Source organism: Bufo bufo, chromosome 5, assembly GCF_905171765.1.
Source record: "Bufo bufo chromosome 5, aBufBuf1.1, whole genome shotgun sequence".
In the NCBI taxonomy this organism is placed as follows: Eukaryota; Metazoa; Chordata; class Amphibia; order Anura; family Bufonidae; genus Bufo; species Bufo bufo.
This window is the reverse complement of record NC_053393.1, coordinates 530,282,967-530,302,300: the sequence shown is the minus strand read 5'-3', so window position 1 is coordinate 530,302,300 and position 19,334 is coordinate 530,282,967. Positions and strand designations below refer to the sequence as shown.

General features: G+C 47.9%; 1 protein-coding gene across 3 annotated transcripts in view; it reads right to left on the bottom strand.

Annotated features, from left to right (window-relative positions):
• Window positions 1-10,697: 10,697 nt before the first annotated feature.
• CASD1 (CAS1 domain containing 1) overlaps window positions 10,698-19,334 on the bottom strand; it is a 62,414-nt gene continuing 53,777 nt past the window's right edge. For all 3 annotated transcript variants that reach the window (XM_040431207.1, XM_040431209.1, XM_040431208.1), the window contains exon 19: window positions 10,698-11,159. In XM_040431207.1, coding sequence (XP_040287141.1) covers window positions 10,905-11,159 — 255 coding nt within the window. In that variant the 3' untranslated portion in view covers window positions 10,698-10,904. The remainder of the gene's footprint in view (window positions 11,160-19,334) is intronic.

Here is a 19,334-nt window from a genome sequence, read left to right as displayed (position 1 = left end):
TCAACCCAAAGAAAGGGCTAGATTCAGCCCTACGGGCCGTTCAGGATAAACTCCTGGACATCACGGGTCCCCTAGCCAGGATCTTCGATATGGCGGAATCCGCCAAGACAGAGGGTAGAGCTGTCGACCCCATCGAATTGGGGGGATGGATTCAGAGGGCCATCTGCATTGCTGGCAATGTTAATACCTCCCTGGCCATAGAAAGGCGGAAAGCCATTTTGATGAAGGTGGAGCCAAAACTCTCCAACCTGGCCTTATCTGAGGCGGGCAAGAATGCCCAGGGCCTTCTCTTTGGAGACTCCTTTATAAAGGAGTTAGGTAGATATGTCGGAGCATTCACGGCCCTAGACAAAGCTCAGACATCTATGAAGAGGGTATTTAACACCCGTTTTTCCAATAGGGCCGGCAGTTCTAGGGGCCGTCTGTCCGGCCGGTCCGATTTTCATTCCCGAGGCACGGGAAGAGGCTCCTTCAGCTATAGATCCTCACTCCAGGATCCCAGGCACCAACCTTCCTTTTTCCCCTCCCGGGGCGCTACAGGACGTTTCAGAGGTTTCCGTGGAGCTCCCTCCTACCGACGACCAACTGGTAAGTCCTCATCCAGTTCTAACATTGTTTTCTTCAACAGACTGTGTAGGGGGCAGACTCCGTCTCTTTTTCAATGCTTGGTCCGAGATCACCTCAGACCGATGGGTACTGGACACCATAAAGGGTTTCAACATAGAATTGGTAACCTCCCCAAATCATCTTCCCACCCCCCATCCCATTCACTTGTCCGAATCGCTTCGACACCACTTACACAGGGAACTAGTAGACTTAGTCCACAAGCAAGCGATAGAACGTGCCACCCCTCACACCACTGGTGTGATCAGCAATATGTTCCTGGTACAGAAAAAGGGTGGTCAGATGCGCCCGGTTATCAATTTGAAATCCCTCAACTCGCTAGTACAATACCGCCATTTCAAAATGGAAGGCATCCATCTTTTAAGGGACATGCTCCTCCCGGGCGATTGGATGGTCAAACTCGACCTCAAGGACGCGTATCTCACGGTCCCGGTGGCCCCCTCCTCCAGGGACCTACTGCGTTTCCTTTGGGGAGACCAAATCTGGCGTTTCACCTGCCTGCCGTTCGGCCTATCGTCCGCCCCTTGGTGCTTCACCAAGGTAATGAAACCAGTGGTAGCCTGGCTACGCAGCAGAGGGGTACGCATGATAATTTATCTGGACGATATCCTTATCATGGCACGAAATCCGTCCCTCCTCCACAAACATATCTCCATGGCCACCAATCTCCTCTCAGGGTTGGGTTTCATCATAAATCAGGAGAAGTCTTGCCTCACTCCATCAACGTCTATGGAGTTTCTGGGTTTCCAAATAGATTCCACTTCCATGACCCTTCATCTCCCTCTGTCCAAGGTCCGGTCTATTCGCAAAGAATTGCGACATGCGCTACTACTACCTCAATTGTCACTGCGACCCCTGGCACGTCTAATAGGACTTTTAGCGGCATCTATCCAAGCCATTTTTCCGGCACCCCTGCACTACCGGGCCCTTCAGAGGCTCAAGATTGCCCACCTCCGGACTGGGGCCACGTACTCGGACATGATCACTCTGGACTCAGAGACCAGGGACGAGCTACGGTGGTGGATCCAGAACTTATCGGTCTGGAATGGCAAGGCCTTGTTCGGTCCGGTTCCGGACTTGATCATAGAGTCGGACGCCAGCTTGCGCGGTTGGGGAGCCCACTGCAATGGGGTGTCCACCGGGGGTCCCTGGTCCCCCGAGGAGTCTCGTCTCCATATCAACGGCCTGGAGCTGCTGGCAGGGTCTCTGGCTATTCGCAGCTTCGCCAATGGCACGCTCACTACCTGTATCAGATTGCGGATGGACAACGTGTCCGTGGTCCGATACGTCAACGGGATGGGCGGAACTCGTTCCTCAGTCCTCACCTACCTGGCTCAGGACTTCTGGGAATTCTGCCTCACCAAGGGTATTGTAGTGATAGCCGAACATCTTCCTGGTCTCCACAATACGTTGGCAGACTGGAATTCACGTTACTTCACGGATTCCAGCGATTGGAAGTTAGACGAGCAGGTGTTCCTAGCTATATCATCTCGCTGGGGTCTTCCTTCGGTGGATCTATTTGCCAATCGTTTGAACGCCCAGATATCCAGGTTCTTCAGCTGGAGACCAGATCCTCTGGCAACAGCAGTGGACGCATTCCTGCAACAGTGGAAGGGAGCGTTGATGTATGCCTTTCCCCCGTTTGCGTTGATCCCTCGGGTTCTCCTTCAAGTTCAACACCAGGCGGCGGAGTTGATCCTAATCCTACCTTTGTGGCGATCTCAACCTTGGTTCCCTCTGGTTCTGGACCTATTGGTGCAACCTCCTCTCCTCCTTCCGGATCTCCCCTTCCTGCTGCGAGATCCATCGGGGGACTCCCACCCCCTTATTCGAGCAGGTTTACTTCGCCTTCTCGCTTGCAGGATCTCGGGTGTTCTGGCTCGCTGTCTGGAGTTTCGAACACAACTGTTTTCTTATTGGAGAACGCTTGGGCTCCCGGTACCAGACGGGCTTATCGAGCCGCCTGGGACGCTTGGGCTCGTTGGTGCGGAGAACGCGATCTGGATCCCCTTCGAGCCCCTGTAGTTTCAGTCTTGTCATTCTTGTCTTCCTTGTATGATTCCGGTAAGGCTTATCGTACGATAAACCTCTACAGATCTGCGATATCCTCTAGACACGAGGGTTTTGAGGGTTGTCCTGCGGGTCAACATCCTCTGGTGTGTCGCTTGTTAAAAGGCTCTCGCCTGACTCGACCTCCCAGACCTCGGTTCTCTACAACTTGGGATTTAGTGGGTTTAGTTTTGAACTTCTTATCCTCATGGTCTTCTAATGACCAGTTGTCCCTTCGCCAGCTTTCAGCGAAGTTAGTTACATTGTTATGTCTCATCTCCTGTAAGAGGGTGTCTGATGTCCGAGCCCTGGACTACGATGCGCGGTCTTTTACCCCAGATGGGGTTCTATTTAACATTTCCAGACGTACCAAGACGGGCATTCGGTCAGTCTCTTATCCTGCTTTCCGGCAGTCCCCACAACTTTGTCCGGTTGCATGCTTACAGGAGTATGAATCTCGTACTGCTTCTCTACGTACTCCTACTTTTCCTAACCTGTTTATCTCTTTTAGGAGACCCTATGCTCCCGTTTCCAGTGTGACCCTGTCGCGCTGGGTTAAAGAGATCATGAGTCAGGCGGGTATTGACACCAATATCTTCACGGCTCATTCTGTCCGGAGTGCCTCTGCTACCTCCATGTCGACCTCAGGGGCCCGTCTGGAGGACGTTATGCGCTTGGCGGACTGGTCTAGGGTCTCCACTTTTCGTGAATTTTATTTTCGTCCCGCTACACATGCTTTTGATGCTGTCATTTCTCAGCTTTAAACTAGCAATACGAAGCCTCCGTGTCTTGTGATAAAATTTCATGATTTTCCAATTTTATGACGTAAAGTCATGATTTTATTAAAGACACGGAGGCGAGTATTGCCCTCCCTTCCCACCCCTTTTTGGGTGCCTTGAATGTGGATTTATATTTTCCATTGCTTGTTTTGACATTTTTTCTGTATTGTTTATTTCTGATTTGACATTTATATTTGTTTTTTCATTCCATTGCCGTGTGAGTCTATCTCAATTTTTCACCCTACAGGCTGAGACGTCATTTTCTCTACAGTTCCGGTTCAGAGTACGGGGTTGATTCCGTTACACCGTCGAAGACCGTTGCTCCTTCTGTTGAAGAGTTTGGTTTAAAGGTTTCAAGTTGACGGTTGCGGTCCGGGATATTCGTTTCCGGAAGAGTTCTGCAGTTGGAGTAGCTGCTCAAAGAAAGAGGATGATCCCAGAGCGTGGAGTCATTATATGCTGGGATAGTGGGGAGGAGTTGGTTACTATGTTTTTTTTAGTTTGATTGACATACTCATTCTTTGCTGCTATGGTAACAGTAAAGGAAGTTAAGCAATACTCGCCTCCGTGTCTTTAATAAAATCATGACTTTACGTCATAAAATAGGAAAATCATGAAATTCTGCGCCTCGTTCTGCCTGCGTGCAGTTCCTCTAGGTTTACGAGGCTGTACTCCACACTCTGAGCCTGTGGACAGCCTTTCTTGCTCCTCCTGTCTTTCTCATAAAATACACTAGAAGGAAGTTAAAGTGGATTTATTTCTTCAGCATTTCCCAGATACGCGATATACACACTTCATGAGGTTAATTAAATCCAGAATACCGCCATCAGGGTATAAATAACAGAAGACATTAGGGCATCCCACACTTCATTCACAACAGGCCGAGACCCCGAATAATATTGAGAAAGGAAAACCCAAGATCCCAACAAGTTACATAATCTTCAGACAGCAGCCGTGGACTTCCCCCAACCAAATGACTTCCATGGTAAAGGAATCTGCGCTAGAAAGAGCATCTCGAAAGGAACACTAAGCTAGAAATGAAAGCTAAAAGTAAACGAGACATATAGTCGTCTTGTAGAAAACCTGCAGAGAACACAGGGGGTTAATTTCCTATGCTGTCCCATCTTGTACCAGTTGCCAGCTGAGGTGAAGGAGTTTAGCAAAGGGGGCGGAGCTTAAAGGATAACAGTCATATTTTTTTTAATTTGCTAGTTTATTAGATCTAGACATGTATACCTGCGTTAGTCTGTCAATGATTGTCAAAAGATCTGTAATTACCTTATAATAACAGCTTTCATTAATGTCCTCTCTCCCTTTCCACTGCTCCCTTAAAAGACAGTTGCTACGGCTTGTCTGTCTCCAGCTAAGAAGACAGGAAGACGGAGGGGCGGTCCTTCACTCTGCAGGCCTGCATTAGGCTTCAGAGTGAGGAGGCGTGTCTCTCAGTAATCTAATCTGATTGGCTGGCAGGGAGCTGCTAGCTACAGCAAGTGTGTATGGGAAGTGAGGGAAAGCAGTTTTGGCCTCAGAGAACTGGCAGAGGAGCCATCTTGAGATGTAAATGTTTAAACAGCCGTAACTAAGGGAAAAACTCAAAGAAAACAGTGGTATGTGAAGAAACTAAAGATTGCTTTATGCATAATGCTGCTGCAGCAATAACATATGCTAAAATTGATTTTTTGTTGAAAACATGACAGTTACACTTTAACAATCTCCTTGTCCTGCTGCAGACAGAGCAGAGGGCTAGGCTCCTGCTGCAGCCAGCTGTCTTACAGTCAGATCTGAGAAAGTCAGGCTGATGACGGCTGATCTTCTGGCACACAGAGATTTCTTAATATATTTCTCAGTTCTAACTGTAATATCAGACATGTTTTGTTTCTTTAATGGTGAGCCACAATATGTCTTCCAGATGAAGGGCCTTCAGCTCTACACAGTGCACATTATAGAAACCAAATATTATCTATAGGAGGAAGAGTCTCCAGTGATTACTGAGGGCACCTACAGCACAGCCTACGATACAGGGCGAGCGTTCACAAAACTGGGTCAAATGCCCTAATAACGCTCATCTTCGTCTGAAGGTCACGTCAGTGGGATTAGCTTTAATAAGATATTGTACAGATGATGGAAACAGAACGTCCAATTCCCATTAAAGCTTAGTGCCAGATCTGGACATCCTGTCAATGGAACGAATCGCCAGGCAAGCTTCATCCATTGTACTGCACGTACCCCAAACACGGTGGTGATTCCACTGCCTTAAGACTTCAGGGCCAGGTGTGAATAAGTCTACACGTCTGGCCCTGTCAGTCAAAAAGGTGGGGGCGCGGCGTGCAGAGAGTGAGCGCAGCAATAAGGTGCATCGGCAATGCCCTTGTTGCACCCAGGGACTAATTAACATGATTAATAAGCGGTTTTCTTTTGCAACAAGTCCACAGAGTGACATGGAAGCAAGAACATTAGATTCAGCTGGCAAAGGATACCGACCGGTGACTGGTCAGAAGAAGACACTAGTGCAGGTGTGGGAACAGCTAGCCCTAAAATGGAGAGGATTCGAACACCTTCAAAGGAGACAGAGATGACCAGAAACCTCTGACACAATGTTCCAGATAATACAAGATTCATAAGCGCAGGGGATATTACAACGGGGTAAAAATCAGCGCCACTCCATGGGTGGTATCTGGTATTGCAGCTTAGTCCCACTGTTTTAATAGAACTGAGCTCCGAAACCAGACACAACCCATGTGAGACAAAAGTGATCCTTTTTTAATCTCAGAGAAGCCCCTGTAGGTCACTCGTCACCACCAGATAATTTCCAATGATATTTCATGCTCATTCACTACTTTAATTACTGTGCATGTAATCAGAAAAGTGGGGGATTGGGGCACGTGGGATGAAAGGATGAAAAGGACACAGGACAGTGATATTTATTTAATCCATAAATTCTGACAGTCCAACACAAAACTGCATGACAATAACAGAACAGGAAGACTGAGCAGAAATAATTAGGAGACTTCATTGATTAAAGGGGTTCTCCGAGACTGGGAACCCCTGTTTAAATTTTAAATGGCCAAGCAGGGTGAATGTTAAAACACAAAAAAAAAAAATCCCACTTCAACAGCGCTCCAAGTCCAGCACAGAGTGGTCTCCTCCGCTACCGATCCTTGCTGGATCGGTGGAACAGAAGCTTGATGTGCGATCCACGTGCACGTCACTGCTGCTGGCCTCGGTAGTGGTCAATGATTGGTTGCCAGCGGTGACGTGAATGTAGACATCGTGGCAAGCTTCCAGTCCAGAAGGTAGCAGAAGAGACAGCATCTTGGTGCTGGACACAGAGCGCTGTTGAAAGTTTTTTTTTTTTTTTTTTTTTTTAACATATGCACCCTGCCCAAGCCATTTAAAAAGGGGATGTCAGTCCTGAAGAAGCCCTTTAAGTGATAGCAGCAGTTTTCATACATGGTATTTAATCTTGGTCCGCCTTCATCAAGGCAATTTTTATAGTCCAATAATAGAGAACCCAACAAGTCCCATTAATGCTGGATAAAAAAATAAAAAATAAAAATAAAAAATATTAATTTTTACCATACTAAAAGGGTTGTCAGGGGAATAAAATAAGCAATGTTCCTCGATCCTCTGCTGCTCCCGTTCTGACACTTCCCAGGTCCCCTGTTGGTGTCTGTTTTCCTGGGCTGTCTCGACACACAAGAAATGACTGCTCATCCAATCACTGACCGAGGTGGGGTCACTGTTGTGGCCACTGATTTCGCTGAGCGGTTAATTCCTGTGTCTCAAAAGGGAGCAATAAAAAGAGACCGAGAGGGACCCGGGAAGCGTTGCAATAGGAGTATCAGTGAGGTGAGTATTGAGTCTTTTAATTTTTTTAATCCAGTTGGAACATTTTGTAAAAAAAAAAAAAAATAATAATCTTTACCACCAGTTGTGAATGACCAGTCCCAAAAACATATGGAAGGGCTGGGGTCTACTTTACATCATTCCTGTGTCTATGTATTTTCTAATAACCACGACTAAAGCGCGATAATACCACAATGTGTAGACAAAGGCCAATCCCACACCTGTGTAATACGGGGGCATTTATGTGTCCACATGGGATGGACACAAATCGTGGCCCAACTGTGGGACGAATGACCCAAACCACCAGCATCCTATGTCCATACAGGTCCTGGTGCTGTTAGTTCAGGTGATCAGACCAGCGGCCGGGTTAGAATTTTATGGCCGTGAGAGGACACAAAAATGCCCCTTGTATGACGCTCGTGTGAAACTAGCCTAAAAAAGGAAAATAAGAATAAAACATACATTATTAAATAAATAAAAATGACCATAAAATATATACATCATAAGAGCGCTCTGCTGCTGGTTCACAGTAATATACACCCAGGCACATCACTCACACTCACTCAACACAGGGACGAGTCATGCCAATGCCCAGAGAACGACAGGACTGCAGATTATAACCACACGCTCATCATATTCATCAAAATAACAAAAAAACAAAAAACAAAACTAAAATGTCATCCCACCAGCCCCACCCCACACACATACACGTCTATGACACAAATCTATGGTAACGTCCCCGTAATCTGGAACTCCAGACCAGGCATTTGGGGAAGTATAGTCCTAATGGTGGATTATCAGGATGTCGCTTGCTGATCAGACACTGGCCCCTGTCCTTGTGGCTGGGAGGCCCCTTTTCTTCCTGCTCTGAGGGTCTCCGCAGCAGACGTATACCATGAGGAGCACCAATCCTAAACTGTGGAGTCTGAAGACACAGGACCCGGCCAAGACTTTCATTTACACACTTACCCGAGTCCTTTCTGCTACATATTTCCAATGCTCCGCATTCTTAAAAACGTCAATAATCCGGCACCTTGTGATCCTCAGCGCTGAATTACTGGACAGATCACATGGAGTAAGTACCAGCATTGTATTCTCCACTGACACTGAGACCATTACACCCATTATCCTTTATATATTCTTTATCCTAAATGCATCACAGTGAATAGCTGAACACTTGTGTGATCACTGGGATAAGCGGCACAAAGCACCAGAAATCTCAGAGATGTCACCGATTCCATGTGCAAACTGAATATTAGTTAAATGGTCCTTTTTGAGCCAAATTTAAAAGTATACACAAATATTAACTACAAAAGGATGCTGGTTAACAGGTACATTACATATATTAATCCGGAATTACATCCTGTATTATACTCCAGAGCTGCACTCACTATTCTGCTGGTGGAGTCACTGTGTACATACATTACTTATCCTGTACTGATCCTGAGTTACATCCTGCATTATACTCCAGAGCTGCACTCACTATTCTGCTGGTGCAGTCACTGTGTAAATACATTACTTATCCTGTACTGATCCTGAGTTACATCCTGTATTATACTTCAGAACGGCATTTACAATTCTCCACGTTTTCTGGGAGACGCAATTTTATGTATGTACACAGTGACTGCACCAGCAGAATAGGGAGTGCAGCTCTGGAATATAATACAGGATGTAAATCAGGATCAGTACAGGATAAGTAATGTATGTACACAGTGACTCCACCAGCAGAATAGTGAGTGCAGCTCTGGAGTATAATACAGGATGTAACTCAGGATCAGTACAGGATAAGTAATGTAATGTATGTACACAGTGACTCCACCAGCAGAATAGTGAGTGCAGCTCTGGAGTATAATACAGGATGTAAATCAGGATCAGTACTGGATAAGTAATGTATGTACACAGTGACTCAACTTTGTTTGTGGGTTTCTCAGCATTAGCATATGTATGGTCTGTCCTTCAGATAGGCCACCAATATTAGATTGGTGGGGATTGGACTCTCAACACCCCCACTGATCAGCTGTTGAAAGGGGTTGCGGTGCTCGGGCAAACGCTGTGTCCTCTTCCTTGTCTACCTCACGTCCTCTATATAGTGGTGTTGTTGCAGGATAAACAATTCTTCCCATTCACTTGAACAGGATAAAGCTGCAATACCCTGCAGTGTGCCTGTTCATGTTCCTGAGGTATACACTACGAGCACCACTGCCCCTACAAACAACTAATCAGTGGAGGTGCGGAGAGTTCGACCCGATACTGATGGCCTACCCTGAGAACAGGCCATCAATATCCTGATCCCACAAAACCCTTTAATTCCATATGAACTTCTCTTCTGCTGAGGGTGAAGTCCAGGGTCTGGGCCGTGACACAATAGGCAGATAACGAACATCTGTGTGAAATACTAGAGGTGTCTACGTGTATATCACAAAGCTTACGTACCTAACTGCACACAACACAATCAAGCATCATATTTCGTTGTTCTCCTAGAAGGACTGCACATTCTGCACGCCCCATATGTACACTGTAATCCGGGGCACCGTACCCGACCAACACTCTTCACAGCCTCAGTGGTCAGAAATGCTCTTTAACCTCTCACTCCAATATCTACAGCAAACGCAAAAGGCTGAGTGGCCTGTCCGCACCTTGGCGGCCGCTCCTCTATATAGAAACATGTAAACGGAAGATATTCTTATTAAATTTTTTTTAAATTGTCACTGTTTGTACAGAGTTTTTTTCTTCTTTACGACATTAATGCAGCTTCTGCATCTGTCCTACTTCCTACAGCTTGTGGCCTCCTAGCTGTTGTGAGGCCACCACATCCAGCAGGCCCCGAGTCGTATCGCTGTAGCAGCAGGAGAGACACAAGTTGCAGGCCGCTCCTATAGAAGACAGGGTCCATGTGTCCTCTGAGGCTCTGCCGTCTCATGGATGGTAGGTAAATAGTTCATGGGGTCATAGGCTTTGTACCGTATATAAAGATGATGCCACGGAGGTGTCCTGTGACGCGCGGTGATGTTATTTAGAAATAGTTCCTGGAGTCATAGGCTTCATATCGTATATAAAAGATGACGTCACGGAGGTCTCCTCTGACGCGTCGTTAGGTAGAAATAGTTCCTGGAGTCATAGGCTTCGTACCAGATAAAAAGATGAAGTCACCGTGGTGTCTTCGTGACGTAAGGTAGATATAGTTCCTGGAGTCATAGGCTTTGTTCTGGATATAAAGATGACATCACCATGGTGTCCTCGTGACCTAAGGTAGACATAGTTCCTGGAGTCATAGGCTTCATACCGGATATAAAGATGAAGTCACCGCAGTGTCCTCGTGACGTAAGGTAGACATAGTTCCTGGATTTATAGGCTTCGTACCAGATACAAAGATGAAGTCACCGCGGTGTCCTCGTGACGTAAGGTAGACATAGTTCCTGGATTTATTGGCTTCGTACCAGATACAAAGATGAAGTCACCGCGGTGTCCTCGTGACGTAAGGTAGACATAGTTCCTGGATTTATTGGCTTCGTACCAGATACAAAGATGAAGTCACCGCGGTGTCCTCGTGATGTAAGGTAGACATAGTTCCTGGAGTCTTTGTAATAGTTTATGCCTGATGTCCTGCTAATGTTGAACTGCAGATAAAAACAGGAGTATAAAAAAGAAGATGGCGATGCACAGTAACCTCTTGGTGAGCGCCGGCATGTCCTTTGGAACCAAGATCTGCGCCAGGTCATTGGTGATGTGCGAGATTTCATGTGCTACGCACACGAAGATGAAAGTGCTAATAATGATGTTGAGCATGGGGTACCCGGGGATGAGGACCAGGATGCCCTTGGTATCGGCCGCCAGCCAAACGTGGTATTGACAGATAAATAACTGGAAGATAAAACGTGTTATTATAGGGGTTATATATATGCACAGTATGGCAATGATGTCACAGGCATGTGCCTTACCCAAACATTTCCATATCCACAGTCCAGGGCCGTTACAAGTATAGTGAGACACTAATGCTGCCCATACACCGCCAATGCTCAGCTGACAACTACTCCCGACTAGGGTTGTTGCGGGTATCGAAATTTCGATACCCAATCGATACTTTTGTCCCGGTATCGATACGATACCGGGATTTCCGTTTTTTCGATACTGGGCTGCGCTTCTGCGCAGTCTAGTATCTCTGAACATGAGCGCGCTGCTATCGGCGCGCTCATGTTCTCTCTCAGCAGCACGGGGAGAAGGAAGCTGTCCTCCCTCCCCCTGTGCTGCTGCCGCTGCCACCAATGAGAAGAGAGGGGCGGAGGAGGGGCGGCAATGAGAAGAGAGGGGCGGAGGAGGGGCGGCAATGAGAAGAGAGGGGGTGGAGGAGGGGCGGCAATGAGAAGAGAGGGGCGGAGGAGGGGCGGGCGCACTGCGCCACCAATGATAGGATTACTATCGGAGCGATGGGAGGAGACATCAGCTTCACTAGTGGGCGTTCCTTCTTCCTGCGCTGCGATTGGACAGCGCTACAGCCAGGGAGAAGGAACGCCCACTAGTGAAGCTGATGTCTCCTCCCATCGCTCCGATAGTAATCAGCAGCATGTGGAGCAGGAGAGGAGACAGTAATGGGGCACTGCGGGCGAACGGAGCGGCGCCCAGGACTAAATGGTGAGTGCTGAGACATCGCTGGGCGCCGCTCTGTGTGGCCTAATAGTGAAAGTCTGGACTCATATACAGTAGTCTTTAACACATACAGGAGGCGGGTGCCGGCAGCAGAATCGCATTGCCGGCACCCTGCCCCTGACAGGGAGCTGCGATCAGCGGCAGTTAACTGCCGCTGATCTGCTAGTACCCGCCTCCTGTATAAAGGGGTAAAATCATTGGTGGTGCAGTGTGCCCCCCCCCTCAATCCCCCCATCCCATTAAAATCATTGGTGGCACAGTGCGCCGGCCCCTCTCAGCCCTCCAGTATTAAAATCATTGGTGGCAGTGGCCACAGGGACCTCTCCACTCCCCCTCATTGGTGGTGCAGTGGCAGCTTCTGATCGGAGCCCCAGCTGTGTAAGCCTGGGGCTCCGATCGGTTACCATGGCAGCCAGGAAGCCCTGGTTGCCATGGTAACATCCCTGATGCTGTGTGCACAAAGCACAGAGCAGCAGGGACAGTGTGGAGTCCTATTCACCCTGATAGAGATCTATCAGGGTGAATAGGAAAAGGGATGAAAGATCCCAGGTTCTAGCCCCTAAGGGGGGAAATAGTTATTAAATAAAAAGTGAAAAAAAACAAAACACTAAAATATGAAGTATAAATCACCCCCCTTTTCCCAATTTCACATATAAAATATATAAATAAACATATTACATCGCCACGTCAGAAAAGTCCAAACTATTAAAATATAAAAAAAAAATCTAGGTGGTGAATGCCGGAACAGAAAAAATAAAATAAAAACTGCGCGATTCGCCATTTTTAAAAATGAGGAATGCACGTGGCTTTTTTTGTTTATTTTTTTCGCGTGGTATCGAATGGTATCGAGTATCGCAATACTTTTTCATGGTATCGAAACCGAATCAAAAATTTGGTATCGCAACAACTCTACTCCCGACTCCCCCATACACACTTGTCTCAGGTGTGAGTCTGTGTGTTCTGAATGGGGAGAGAGCTGCTATTAGAGACCTATGGTTGCAGCTTATCTCACCTGATAAACAAGGCATCTGTCGAGTAAAAGTCAGGACAACTCCCATATACAGTACAGACCAAAAGTTTGGACACACCTTCTCATTCAAAGAGTTTTCTTTATTTTCATGACTATGAAGGCATCAAAACTATGAATTAACACATGTGGAATTATATACATAACAAACAAGTGTGAAACAACTGAAAATATGTCATATTCTAGGTTCTTCAAAGTAGCCACCTTTTGCTTTGATTACTGCTTTGCACACTCTTGGCATTCTCTTGATGAGCTTCAAGAGGTAGTCCCCTGAAATGGTTTTCACTTCACAGGTGTGCCCTGTCAGGTTTAATAAGTGGGATTTCTTGCCTTATAAATGGGGTTGGGACAATCAGTTGCGTTGAGGACAAGTCAGGTGGATACACAGCTGATAGTCCTACTGAATAGACTGTTAGAATTTGTATTATGGCAAGAAAAAAGCAGCTAAGTAAAGAAAAACTAGTGGCCATCATTACTTTAAGAAATGTAGGTCAGTCAGCTGAAAAATTGGGAAAACTTTGAAAGTAAGGGCTATTTGACCATGAAGGAGAGTGATGGGGTGCTGCGCCAGATGACCTGGCCTCCACAGTCACCGGACCTGAACCCAATCGAGATGGTTTGGGGTGAGCTGGACCGCAGAGTGAAGGCAAAAGGGCCAACAAGTGCTAAGCATCTCTGGGAACTCCTTCAAGACTGTTGGAAGCCCATTTCAGGGGACTACCTCTTGAAGCTCATCAAGAGAATGCCAAGAGTGTGCAAAGCAGTAATCAAAGCAAAAGGTGGCTACTTTGAAGAACCTAGAATATGACATATTTTCAGTTGTTTCACACTTGTTAGTTATATATAATTCCACATGTGTTAATTCATAGTTTTGATGCCTTCATAGTCAGAAAATAAAGAAAACTCTTTGAATGAGAAGGTGTGTCCAAACTTTTGGTCTGCACTGTACACTAAAGAATTGGCTGGTGCAGCCAAAATGAGCCTATTGTGCATTGCCTGCCTAACCCCTTCAGGACACAGCCATTTTTCACCTTAAGGACCCTGCCATTTTTCACCTTAAGGACCCGGCCATTTTTTGCAAATCTGACCAGTGTCACTTTATGTGGTGATAACTTTAAAACGCTTTGACTTATCCAGGCCATTCTGAGATTGTTTTCTCATCACATATTGTACTTCATGACACTGGTAAAATGGAGTCAAAATATTTTATTTTTAATTTATTAACAAAAATTTTGAAAAATTTGTAGATTTCGATTTCTCTACTTTTGTAATAGACAGTAATTCATCCAAAAATAATTACTTTACATTACCCATATGTCTACTTCATGTTTGGATCATTTTGTGAATGCCATTTTATTTTTTGGGGATGTTAGAAGGCTTAGAAGTAAATCTTGAAATTTTCAGAAAATTTTCAAAACCCACTTTTTAAGGACCAGTCACTTTGTGAGGCTTACATAATAGAAACCACCCCAAAATGACCCCATTTTAGAAACTACACCCTTAAGGTATTTAAAACTGATTTTACAAACGTTAACCCTTTAGGTGTTCCACAAGAATTAATGGAAAATGGAGATAAAATTTTAGAATTTCACTTTTTTGTCAGATTTTAATAATTTTTTCTCCTTGTAACAAAGCAAGGGTTAAAGGGAACCTGTCACCTCCCAAAACCATCCCAAGCCGCCCGCAGTGTGTTTCTGATGATGCCTTTCTTCCTGAAGGCAGATTCAGCAAAAGTACTGAAAACATTGTTTTATCCTCTGCCGGCGCGCTTCTCCACACATGCTTGAAGTCACGGAGGCAGCGGCCTCCCTGCTTCAAGTCACGGTAACCACGCCCCCTTCACTGCGACCGACCGCCGGCAGTTCGGCTGGCTTTGCCGAACTCTCTGCATAAGTGCTGTCAGTCACAGCGAAGGGGCAGGGAAGGGGGCGTGGTTACCGTGACTTGAAGCAAGGAGGCCGCTGCCTCCGTGACTTCAAGCATGTGTGGAGAAGCGCGCCGGCAGGGGATAAAACAATGTTTTCAGTACTTTTACTGCATCTGCCTTCAGGAAGAAAGGCTTCATCAGAAACACACTGCTGGCGGCTTGGGATGGTTTTGGGAGGTGACAGGTTCCCTTTACCAGCCAAGCCAAACAAAACTCAATATTTATTATCCTGATTCTGTAGTTTACAGAAACACACCATATGTGGTCGTAAACTGCTGTACGGGCACACGGCAGGGCGCAGAAGGAAAGGAACGCCATACGGTTTTTGGAAGGCAGATTTTGCTGGACTGGCTTTTTGACACCATGTCCCATTTGAAGCCCCCCTGATGCACCCCTAGAGTAAAAACTCCAAAAAAGTGACCCCATTTTGGAAACTACGGGATAAGGTGGCAGTTTTGTTGGTACTACTTTAAGGTACATATGATTTTTGGTTGCTCTATATTACACTTTTTGTGAGGCAAGGTAACAAAAAACAGCTGTTTTGGCACAGTTTTTATTTTTTGTTATTTACAGTGTTCATCTGACAGGTTATATCATGTGGTATTTTTATAGAGCAGGTTGTTATGGACGCGACAATACCAAATATGACTACTTTTTTGGTTGTTTGTTTCAGTTTTACACAATAATATCATTTTTGAAACAAAAAAAACAAAAGAGATTTTTGTATAACTTACCAGTAAAATCTCTTCCTTGGGGGACACAGAAGACCTTGGGTATAGCTCCGCTCCCTAGGAGGCGGGACACTAAGTGAAAACTGTTAAGCCCCTCCTCCACAGCTATACCCTCAGCCTGGAGAGAGAGACTGCCAGTTGCGTGTCCAAGTAGTGAGAAAAGGCAATGTCCAACAAGTGGAACCAACAAGCCAACTACCCAACAGGGTAAACCAAATCAGGAAACCGTGTAGAAAAAAAACAATGAATGGGTGGGTGCTGTGTCCCCCAAGGAAGAGCGAGAAAGAGATTTTACTGGTAAGTTATACAAAAATCTTGTTTTCTCGCCCATTTTCCTTGGGGGACACAGAAGACCTTGGGTCGTCCGAGAGCAGTCCAAGAGGGGGGGGACCACAGCTCCAAGGCGAAGCACCCGAAGGCATCAAGGAACCGCCACCTGCAAACCCAGGCGGCCCAAGGCAGGAGCCGCCGAATCCCGAGTATGCACCCTGTAGAACTGGGTAAGGCGTGCAAAGAAGACCGGTGGCCGCCTTGCACAATTGCACGGCCGAAGCCCAATGCCTCCGGCCCAGGAGGCACTGACCGCTCTGGTGAAAGAACGGTGACACCAAAGGCGGAACCCTGCCCTTGGTGCGGTAACCTCAGCAATAGCCATTCTGATGAAGCGGAGGAAAGCCACCCTGAAGGCCGTCAAACCTTTGCGCGGACCTCCTGGAACCACAAGAGACCGAGCGTCGACAAGAGTCTGAGATCTCCAAGTAAAACTACAAGGCACAAACAACGTCCAATCGGTAAAGTGTCCGTTCCCGGGGGTGGGAAGGGGAGGACGATAGCCTCGCTGAGATGAAAGGCAGATACCACCTTCAGAAGGAAAGAAGGGACGGGATGGAGAACAGCCCTGTCCGGGGGAAGGACAGAAGGCTCGGAACAAGAAGGGCCGCCATTCAGACACCCGTCTGAGAGACACGATGGCTACAGAAACACAACCGTACAGGACAGAAGTTGTAGAGAGAACTTCTGTAACGGCTCCAAGGGAAAGCTTGGAGCGCCGAGAGCTCAGTATGTAGTTCCCAGGGCGGTACCGGGGGACGGTACAGAGGAATCAAAGAGCCACTCCGTGGAAGAAGGTCTTGACAGGCCCAAGAGGGGCCAGGGAACGCTGGAAGAGGATGGACAGCGCCAACACTTCAAGGAACAGAGTCCCAGTCCCAGGTCCAGGCCGGACTAGAGAAAGACAGAACCATGGGGAGAGAAAGGCAGAGTGGGGGGAATGTCCCAGCTTCCCACAGAACCCCAGGTAAGAACTCCAAGTCCGACAATAGATCCTGGATGAAGCATGGCCGGGAGCGAACACTAGCGTGCCCACTGGAGTCGCCTGGGCAAGCGGGAGAAAACACAATGTGATCAGGCACAGACCAGTAACACGGGCAGAAGAGTCGGCAAAACTGGTCCCGTCGGCCCCCGAGCAACGTCGTTCCGTATCCACCCCGAGTGGGGGAGCAGAAGGACAGACGGGAGGAACCGAAAGGGTCCGCCTAGCATCCGACAGATGCCAGGACAAGACAGGCTAAAGTTCATGTCGATGTTGCCACCACAGGAAGGGGTTCTACAGTCCCGGTGTGGGAGATCTAAGGACAATCTCGACCGAAGGGTAGTCCTCCCAAGTTACCGAGAAGGTAAGTCCACAACAGGACCATTGCCTAGAATGGAAAACACAAGCTGCACCCAGCGGGAGGACAGAACGCGGTAGACCCGGTAAATAGGCACACAGCTAGTACAGCCAGTGTGAACGAGGGAGACGGAACGAGGCCACAAGGAACACCGGAACCATCCAAGTGAACAACCATGCTCTCCCCAGAGGGGAGGGCAGTGAAGGAACAGCCTCTGAAGCCTGGCCGGGGCAGAAGCCACATCGGAGAGATATGCCCCAAGCGGGAGCCAAAACAGAGCCGGCGAGAAAAAGCAGTCGAGACAGAGGCCGGCATAACACCCTCCAACCGAAAGGAGGATTGGGCAACAGGGAAGTAGTAGGACAGCTCAAAAGCAGAACACCCGCTACTCTGTGAGACGCCCGGCTCACCGCCTCGCAGAAGGCAAATACTCTGAAGCAGTGTTTCCCAACCAGTGTGCCTCCAGCTGTTGCAAAACTACAACTCCCAGCATGCCCGGACAGCCTTTGGCTGTGCGGGCATGCTGGGAGTTGTAGTTTTGCAACAGCTGGAGGCACACTGGTTGGGAAACACTGGTCTGAAGAACCCAAAGAGGAGGTCCCCCGGACCTGGATAATCGAGCACCCAAGAGAAGTTGGGTGACCTTCCCGAGAAGAGCGTCCCGAACCTGGTAGCAGAGCAGAACTGAAGCGCAGAGGGCGCCAATAGGAAGGACTCATACCACACTGCATCCGAAGAGGAGGAAATGGTAGTAGGAGAGGGAACCGTAGTCCCGCCAGAGCCAACGTAGAATTCGAGGGGCGCTGCAGACAGCACTCTCGTCCATGTGACCGCTTGCGCAGGGAAGCAATGCCGCAGAAGGACGAATGGGTACGCATCTAGGAACCACGAACACTCCCCAGGTGGAAGGGCCAACGAACATGGTGGATACCGTCACAACAGAACCGCAATATACAATCCAAACCCGAGAATAAGTACCACCTAGCTCGGTGCAGTAGAGAGCAAGTAGAGCCCGTCCGGGTCAGGTGGACAGAATGATCTCTCCAGAGAAGAATGCAAGGCTTGCGGCAAGCATCGTATCCCAAGAGAAACAAGTATGCTGCAGGAGGAAGGGAGGCATACGTACGAGCAGCCCCGTAAGCAGTGAGAAGGCCAACCCACCTACGGGAGGAGAAGGCATACACGGCCCAAACAACGCACAGAGCGCACAAGAACGTCCACTCACTGCAAAATAGTCACTTAGCGAAGGGGGCCAGCCACAGAGTCCCACAGTATCTACGGAAGTGCAAAGTGCAGCCTGAAAGGAAGTTATGCACAAGATTAGTACGGCATGCGATGGAACGCAAGCAGTCCGCCCAGAAAGGGGGGAAATGTACCTGGCAAACACTGCAGTCGGCAAGAGTGCAAAGGCCCGCCCCAAAAGGGGGTGATGCCCAAGGCCAGTACCAACTTCAGAGAAGTAGGACATACCATATTCCGCCCAGAAGGGGGCCATGCACATGGTCGCACAGTATCCAGCAGGAACGCAGGAGGTCCACCTAGTGAAAGGGGGACATGCACAGGGTTATCCTAGCATTAAGTGATTGTGCAATAATCCCCCCAACACCGAATTTCGTGAGAGTGCAACTACTCCGCCAATGAAGGGGGACATGTACGAGTCCAGCACAGCATATACAAGGACAGCCGTGAGTCTCGCGAGCGTGCAAAATTCGGCCCATGGAATGAGGGGTGGTCATGCACAAGGCCAGCACCGTATCCAATGGGAGTGCAAGCATTCCACCCATGTTAGAAGGCCATGCTCATGGCCAGCAACGTATCCGGTGAGAGTGCAGTATGCCGCCCAGAAAGGGGGGTCATGCACATGGCCAGCATCGCATCCAGTGAGGGTGCAAGCACCCTGCCATGGATGGGGGTCATGCACATGGCCTGCAACGTACTGGCGAGAGAACAACCACAGTCAGTGAGAGTGTATGTATGCCGCCTGAGGAAAGGAGGCATGCCCATGGCCGGCAGCGAATCCAGTGAGTGTGCAGCACA